At 38.9% G+C, this 9112-nt stretch overlaps 1 protein-coding gene across 5 annotated transcripts in view; it reads left to right on the top strand.

Annotated features, from left to right (window-relative positions):
• Positions 1 to 412: 412 nt before the first annotated feature.
• Positions 413 to 9112, top strand: part of nsmfb (NMDA receptor synaptonuclear signaling and neuronal migration factor b) — a 51433-nt gene continuing 42733 nt past the window's right edge. For 4 of the 5 annotated variants that reach the window (XM_028458616.1, XM_028458619.1, XM_028458615.1 and 1 more), the window contains exon 1: positions 526 to 727. In XM_028458616.1, the coding sequence (XP_028314417.1) occupies positions 657 to 727 (71 nt within the window). In that variant the 5' untranslated portion in view covers positions 526 to 656. Of the gene's footprint in view, positions 728 to 9112 lie in introns of all 5 variants that reach the window. The other variant, XM_028458620.1, reaches the window with a different exon arrangement.

The raw sequence follows: 9112 nt of genomic DNA, 5'->3' as shown, positions 1-9112 counted from the left end.
TTTTCTCATTACCCCATTCAGTGCCATTGCGTACCCCTAGGGGTACACATACCCCCATTTGAGAAACACTGAACTAGACAATAAGACAAGACAGGATATGAGGTTATAAGGAGAGCACTTCACACAATAGTATATATTAATATTTCTATTTACAGAATTTAAAATGAGTATTTTACTACCTAAACATCTGGTTTCCTTCCAGATGTGACTCAAATCTGCACGCATTGCATTGGTTGAAAATGAGACATCTCGTGTTTCTGCCTCATATCACCAATGTGAAGCAGAGCACCTGTCCTGGAGCGCGTAAAGAGGGCGGGCTGCATTTCCTTATATGGTCATGTTTCCGTCCTGCTGCCTCCAGATCAGCTGATCAGAGCAGAGCAGAGCTGCGTTATTCCACTATCTACATCCAGCCCAGAGGAACAGATCCGACCCGGGCAGTGGTGCTTCACACACCAGGACCAGGACCAGGACCAGGACCAGGACCAGGACCGGCTCTGAGCTGTGAGACCTGGGGGAGCTGTGAGAGCGCAGATGCGGTTGGTTCCCCCATCGCTTCTCCTGGCGGTGCTTTTCTCTACCTCTGTGTGCGTTTCCACACCAACCAGTCAGTGGGATGGTCTGCAGTTTTCCTCCTGGGTCGTTTCCACTTCAGCATGGGAACTGCTGTGTCCAAAAGGAAGAACCTGAGGAGTGATGCCATTTCTTCTGTGGCCGCAAAAGTTCGGTGAGTGTTCGGCAGAAAAGAGCGCACGGCACGAGCCGGCTTTAAACCAGACAGAAATAACAGATTAGTTATAACCTGGTCAAAATAGATTTCTGATCATGATTTTTTCTTCTTCTTCTTCTAGATTTATAGTTGTGTATTTGATTCTAATCACTCCTCCCATAATCCAACCACTTCTTACTTTAGAATAAACCCCTGAGTGATCATTATAGACCAATCACTCCAATCAACATTGCAGCAATTTATATGGAGTATGTCGTGAAGTTCAGACGTAAGCCTCACAAACTGATTGCATTGTTTTTGAGTGTTTCAGAACCTGCTCATTTATCACCATTGTCTCTGGGGTTTACAGATTATGGTCTAAAAATATCATGTTTTATTGAAACATATTATATTGATATGAATGGCTCTGTACAGATGATGCTGAATGCTTCTTCCACATAATATTAAACTTCACAACTGTCTGTATCCTTCTCAGCCTCTGTTCTACTCTGTATTCTCTGATTAACTGCTACAACTTTACCTACAAACCAATCCAGGGTTTTTATTTTCATATCTCCACCTACACAAAAGATGCACCATTACAGCCTGCTCCACCAGTCCTTTATTAGTTAAAGCTCTGGAATACCTTACAAAAGAGATCTGAAGTTGTCCAGTTTATTTCATTTGGGGTATAGGATGCAATTGTTTAAAGCATTTGGAATAATTCCTGTCAAATTATTCCTGTTTTGAAACTGCTCCACTTGGCTCTTTGACTGTTATTTATTATATTATTTGTAACTTGTCTGTCGACAGTACTAGTAAATTGGATGCCTTTAATGGATTAGGGTTAATCTGAGTTGCCCACTAAATCATGGTGGTTCATTTGAATAATTTCATCATTTAAAAATGTTTATATTTGCTCATCTATCTATAAATGAAGGAACGTCTGTCTGTGTGTGTGTGGAGCATATCTCCTTGATGCAGTGTCTGAATGACCTGAAACATTAACAGCTTGCATATAGCCCGAGTGTGTGCATCCATTTTTATTTTTTTTTTGAGTTATTTGATGTTGCAAAACGTTTATTTTAATTTTATTTCAGTTAGACCGCTCTCTACTGTAAACACATGCCCGCAAAGTTCGTGTAAACGTGCACATTTCTCCATGAACACAGCGTTATAAATGCTGATATTTTCACCACGTGTTTATAATCTAATGCACATCTTGGATGTACATGACATGTTTGTGTGTAATTAAATTTACCACTGTTTTTTTTTTTTTTTTTAGTTTTACCTTGCCGAAGGAGGGTCTAAAGATAGGGGATGACATTTATTATCCATTTGCTTAAGTCCAGCGAACATTGGTGCAAACTTTATTTATCGATTTATCGTGCGCGTTCCCATAGAATTACACCAGGGAAATCGCACGCGCTATTTTGCATTGCAATCGCACTTATAACACTACAGAGTACAGAGTATGTACACCTCTTTGTACATCCAACCTTCAAACACATACTCATTTGCCCATAATTGACAGCTCTACATAAGCTCCCACTATATGAATACATACTTCCGACGGGCACTGTACTAGTATCTTTCATTTTTATTTACTTTAATCAATCAATCAATCAATCTTTTATTTGTATAGCACCAAATCATAACCAATGGTATCTCAAGACACTTTACAGTAGAGCAGTCTTTAGGACGGACTCTTCATTTTATGGATACTCACATATGCATATATACGTATATACACATACATATGTATCCCACACCCAACATGAATGAACTTTAAATTATCATTTTATTTTCGATTAATAGCCCTGAAATAAGACTATTATTTGAGTCCTCACAGTTTCCGTCGTGTTTTTGGTGAGTTCTGGAAACTTTACCTCCTTTTTGTACGGATGTGTGTGTCCTGATTTAGTATAAAAAGGATTTGGCTCTTTATTCTGAATTGCTTATTAATCGACCAGTTCTTCTGTCTGCAACTGATTGTATTTATGCATTTCTCTACGATAGGCCTCTCATAAAAATGAGACCTTGTTGTCTAGATGAGGCTACTTCAAATAATAGTGCCAGACACTGATGCTAAATATGGCAGAAAATACCTCATTTCTTAAGATTTATAAGAACAGAGGTAAGTTATCATTGTAAATGAAAGATTTCTGTTGCTTTGTTTTATGTTGTTAAAACATTAGTAATAAATAACCCTTTTATGGACTTCTTTTTTATTACAGAAGTTTTAATTTATGGTTGAAATGACTTTTAGTATGCATTTGTTTTAGTGGCTGTAAGTTTTATTCCATTTATGAATTTAGATTAGTGCACAGTATGTAAATGTTGCTGCAGCATTCACCTAAGAGTCCTCTTAAAGAAACTATTCTGAGCCTAGGTGTGGGTTTGTTGTGCAATTAACTCACTGTGCTTTGGGAAAGTGCAACTGTAAAGATGTATATAGCTTTAGCACTCATATAAACTATATTTTCTTGGGGTTTGAAAAATGACGACATTGCCTCAATTGACTTTGTTGATGTTGGCTATTTTAATGGCTTCATCCTTTCTTCAGCCTGCATTTAATGAAAGGTATAGTTTGGTTTTAATGATCTACAAACTTGTAGTTGGGCCCTGTAGACTTGTATGCTGCTCTCGTGACATTTAACTTGTGTATGAGTAATGCGTTGAAAGGTCTTAGAGTCATAGGTGTCACATCTGCGTGTTCCCAGTCTGATGACTAATGTTCGCTTGTTGGAAAGTTTGTCGCCGTAACTCTATAATTCAGGCAAACATGGTGCTTCTCTCTGTCGTGCCTGCAGACAAGTACCGTACTATTTTCTACTTGTTTTTTTCTGCTTCATGTGTCCATGTGGTCATCTTCCTACATCCCGAGTGACTGCTATGCACCCTTTCCACATGCATTCCCCAACTCCATTTGTTTTTGCCTTCTTTTTCTGTTCATCTGTTGATCTCCATTCCCCTCGGCTTTGCTGGCTTCTTCACACCTCACTTTAACTTTCCATAAATCAACCAGATCTGCGCCAAGAAAAGTAATGTGGATTGCGGCCAAATCTCTCGCACATCTCGGTCTGCCAGCAGTTATTAGCCACACGTTGACAAAATGAATAATGGATACTGGCCATCAATATCATCAATTCACCGCACAAACTTAGATTCTGCTGATGGTTAATAGTGTCTTCAATCTGCAGGATAATCTTATTTAATGTGTTGTGCAGCAAACGAGAAGAGCAAGTCTCAAGTTTTCCCAATACTTTATCTCTACTTCAGTCTAAATGGCAATTCCAGGGAGCGTTCATATTGGCGACATTACAATAATACTTTTCTATTTGAATATAAGCGTCTTTCATGACACCCAAGGATTCTTTATAAAACAAAACAAAATTATAAGTATCAAGAAACAATGAAAACGCAGTAAAATAAAATCCCATATTGAGAACTCACATTCAGCAAAGATCTGTAAAGAAGGTAAGAAGGAAGAAGTCTAAGGGAAGATACAAAAGATGGATTAAGGTTTGGAGATTTATTTCAAGCAATTAGGATCTAATGCAATACATGTCCAAAATGTGCCAGATTAAAAAATATTATATGTTGTTTAGTTTAAACAATTTGTTGCCTCTGGAAAGTTACATCTGTCAAGTTACCATTACCGCTAACCCTAACTTGTCTGACCCAGAAGGCCTAAAGAAATGAACTGATTTAATACTTTTGGAGCTATTTCAAAAGTGCTTTTGGAAGCAAACTGAACAAAATTAAGGTGATGATGAGCTTTTCTCCGCCCGCTAAAGCAGAGTCCTGGACCATTCTGGTCTGGGAGCAGATCTTTGGAATTAGAAACTCAGAATCTTAGCTGAAAGTTGGCATATCAAACCTTTAATTAACATTTTTTTGTTTGACCGATATTCTGTCCTCATCTGGCTGGTGTACATTGAATAACAAAATATCAAACTTGAGCCATTCTTGGTGACCACAAGCGTGCAATTGAAAACTGGCTCACATTAGCTTGAAACTGGCACAGTATTGGCTTTGATGGTGTTGTGTTGTATCTGAAAAGTTAAGTCTCAGGCAAACAATCAGGACAGCAAAAGTCACTTTAACCAAAGTCTTATGGCATCTATAGATCATGACTGGGAAAAGTCTTGAAGGTCATTTACAGTCTTGACCTGTTTTAAAATCATTTAATTCACACTGAATAGTGTTTAATATCCAACTTTTGAAGGAGAGGTAAAGGAAAATGAGTTGTCCTTTACTGTATGTGCACTGCACAAAGCATGCACCAATGGCACAGCCTTCCTCCCCGTCCGGGTAATCGTTTTTTAACGGTGCCGTTAAAGCTCCCCGTCTGCTTTGATTGAAAAGATTTGGAGCACTTACATGCCAACGTTTATTATTTCAACAACCGGGGAGTGACTTCTGAAAGGAAGTACAGCACAGCAGTTTTCAGGCTTCAATAGCTCTGACGTGGTTGGAAATTGGATTTTCATGGCTTCTCTCCCACAGGATCATGTGACCAGCAATGACCCAAATCCTCATTGCTCCCCAAATTAGCTCCGCCCATGGTCCAGTGTGACCGTTGGCTGTAAAAACATCTGGGGCTCCATCTCTCTTTCTAAACCATAAAGCTGACAGATTTACTGGTGGGAAGCCATAGAGATAGGAAACACCAAACTAAATTTAAAATGTATGCTTAAATGGTTCTGCCTTAATTGCATCGTATTAGTTCAACTTATAAGTTGAAAGATGATAGAGGGAAATAAAAAAATATATATTCTCATTGAACTGTTCTGTATTTTATCTTTAAATACAAAAACTAATCACCATTATGTCATTTATCACATACATGATACAGACAGACAAATGCTCAGTGTGGGTAGCGTGAGCATGTGTCAAATCCAACAATTGCAAAATGGTTAAACTCTCCCATGATGCATGAAAACCAGTCCAGCCAGCCTGATTTCTTAAGGTTTCTGTACATTTCTACAGGCCTTATCCCATTCAAAGCTGGAGTTATTTGAAAAACGTTACAGATTGGCAACTTGAAGCCTCAGTCTTTCTAGGGTCTCAAACGTTTCCTCACCAGACAGCTTTTTTTGTTGTTACTCTCCTTTATTTTCATTCAAAGTTAGTAACAGCTGAAACGATTGGAGTTTCAGTGAAAACGGAAAGGGAATGAGATTCACCGCATCTCTAAAATATGTATGAACGATGACAAACAATTGCAGGGTTACTGCAGATCAAGTGCTTTGTGGTACAACAAGCTTTTACTTACAAACACTGTTTGTGGGCCTATTTACTCATATCTTCAACACACACATTATTATAGGCAAGGTGGATATTGTGTAACGCAGCAAGATGGGAGTTGGCAGAGGGAATGAACACAAAGTGAACAGGCATAGCTTGGATATTTTATTTAGAGGGTTTTCATTACAGAAGGATAATAGTGTTATAACAGATGTCGACAAACATCCAGCTTTGATGGACAAGAAATTGTTAAATGCCATGTGGGCTACTGTATGATCCTAGAACTTACAGTTTTCTAATCAAGACTAAGGATGATTTGCCTCTCAGCTATGCCATCCATGTGCTAAACTGTCAAGAGTTTGAACCTTGAATTCTTGCTAGAAGAGAGTTTGCATTTCAGTGTGGAAGTACCACTTAACAACCAACAGTTTTTGGAGCTGTAAGTGCAGCGAAGTCATCACCCCGGATAGAAGATGTGAGTCCTGTACAGCTTGTGTCTGTGTTCCGACTGCGTTCTGAAGTCTGTCAAGTTACTGTGTTACATGTGACCCGGGACGTAGGAAACAGCAGTGGGAGTGACACCTATTCAAGTGTCAAAAGACTAAAAAAAGCTTAATCGCGGAAGCCAGGTCATGCTCTTGCCAAGTCCAGCTTCTTCTGTTCACGGCGTAGCGTTTATACTGGTTTGCAGCTGCTCACCTTACATAAAATAAACATGCTAAGTATGAACATATCTCAAACTATTCCAACATTGAGCTTTAATTATTCTGTAAGTTAATAATGTGACATTTAACAAAGTCGTGGTACGTCATAGATGGGTGTCACTCTGCGTCTGCTTTGCTAAAGGTTGTTAAATTATCGTTAACCTTTGGCGTCCTTCAACTGCCATTTAACGTTACATCAATGAAAGCCCCCTGAATGCCTGACTTTAGCCTTACTTCTGCCATGATGGTGCCTGACTTGTAATTGGGTGAGTGGTGATGGTTACATTTAATGAGACTAATTACATACAGCTAAGGTCAGTCAGACAGAGGAACATAGTGTTGGGAGCTATTTTTATCTTCTCCAGTTTTGCTTTCGTGAGCACACAGTCAAGTTCTTTTGGGGGTGCTTTTCAAATCTTCAGTTGCTGTCTCGGACGGGATTCAGGTTTGGGATATCATAAAACTCATACAGTATCTCACTCACCCTCAAGTGAAAGACAATGTAGTCATTAATGCCGAAAGGCAATAAACAGGATCAGGATAAGATCTAGTAGCTACTGATCCAAGTAACAGAATAAATGTTTAATCTATCTGTGCTTCCTCCCTGCCACTCGCAGCTTTAGCTAAGATGCTTTATATTTGTGGTTATTTCCCTCCATCCAGTGCCTACAGATAAAGCCACTTAGAGCCTCCTGGGAAATCGAGGTAATAGCTTGACTCTTGGCCTGTGTTGTCTGCAAAATGTAATGAAGCAAGTGTTTCTTAATGAAGTCATCAGCTCTTTTGGGTTTGGCCTTTTTGAGTATGTGTTGTGCAGAGCAGTGACCTGCTGTGAGCACTAGGGTAGGGTAGGCAGGGCATTCCAAATCGAGACCACCGATATCAACACCAATGACAATTTCAAATGTTTCTGCTGGCGAGTGTTAATTCAATTAAATTCAACTTTATTCGTATAGCTCAATTATAAAATTCATAATAAGAAAGAAAAATCCAACAAGATCCACATGAACAAGTATTTAGCCATCGAACAAAATCAACATCGTAAAACACCATTAAAGAAACATAAACAATTATTTACAATAGCCTCCATACTCTCCCAACAAGATATATCTCATGACACGGCAGTGCATCCGTTGTTTGTGTTGGAAACACAATAAAGGGGAGGAAATGACAACAACACCTCGGAACAGCCTCAGTGAAGCGCATCCACAAAGCCAATCTTTCCATTCATTGTAGAAAATACGAACAAATTTTCTGACCTTCCCTTTGCTGAAGGTCTGGTAGCTCAGGTGTTGGTCTCCCATCTTTTAAAAGCTGTAATTTTTCCTCAAAAAAAAGTTTCTTTATCATGTCTAGCACTGTCATCCTGACATAAGCTAGAGAACGTAGCAGCAGCGGTCACGTCATATCAATTCACTAATGCACTGTGAACTTAGGTATAGCATTTAGCATAGCACGGTTACGTCCAAAGGCAGCGTAGAGAGCTGCCTTTGGACGTAAATGGTTGTCATCTTGGGGAACTGACTGCGCATGCGCAAACACATAAAAACACGCTATGGCAACAGAGGCAGAGCAGCAACGTGCCTTTTTTGAAGGGGTGTGGCCTCCTCCTGCCTTACAGCGGTTAGGAAATAGCGATGTTTAGCGATTTGGGCTATGAAAAGCACAAATTGCTGACACTTTCAAACTTATAGGTATTGTAGGTTATCGGAAATTGAAAAATAAATAATTTATAATTATATTATAATTAAAACAAATAATCAAAATATCAATTCACCCTTGGGTAGGCACTGCCTACCTTGCCTACCCTGACTGCACGTCACTGGTGCAGAGTAATATTCAGTAGCGATACAAGTGGATAACAATGTCAACATTAGACAAGATAGGATAAACTGCCTGAGTTTGTTTTGTTTCCATTGCATTCTTCTAGTTTTTCTGGTCGACAGTCACACATCAGGACCGTGCACGGTTTCTGTAAACAGCTGACTTGTCACAAATAACTTTAAAAAAGATTCACTCTCAGTAAACTTATTCTTAAAAAAATCAAAGCAGTTTAAGATGCACTTGAAGAACCAACAGCATAGATATGAAACACTGTTTCTGATTATTTTCCTCTTGTGTTGGTTGTTACTGGGGTGGGATTCTTTAGGCACCTCATGATTCGAATATTGATACATCGCCTTTTGTCTTGAATCAATGCATCTAGATGCACATTTCACTGTATGTGTTTCTGACTGTACCCACTGATGAATTGTTGTTTTTAATAACAGCATTAGCATTCAGACACAGGAGACAGATTTCCATCTTTCACTTTTATTAAACCAATGGAAACCAGTTAGAACTGCATGGTCAAGATCCAAAGTTGCACCATACTTGCCAGTATTAAGCATTATTATTATTACGGTAAAAAAAAAACTCAAATCAATGTTCATGTGGCACAGAGAAA

The sequence above is a fragment of the Gouania willdenowi genome, chromosome 9 (genome assembly GCF_900634775.1).
Source record: "Gouania willdenowi chromosome 9, fGouWil2.1, whole genome shotgun sequence".
Lineage (NCBI taxonomy): Eukaryota > Metazoa > Chordata > Actinopteri > Blenniiformes > Gobiesocidae > Gouania > Gouania willdenowi.
This window is presented reverse-complemented; position numbering and strand designations above follow the sequence as displayed.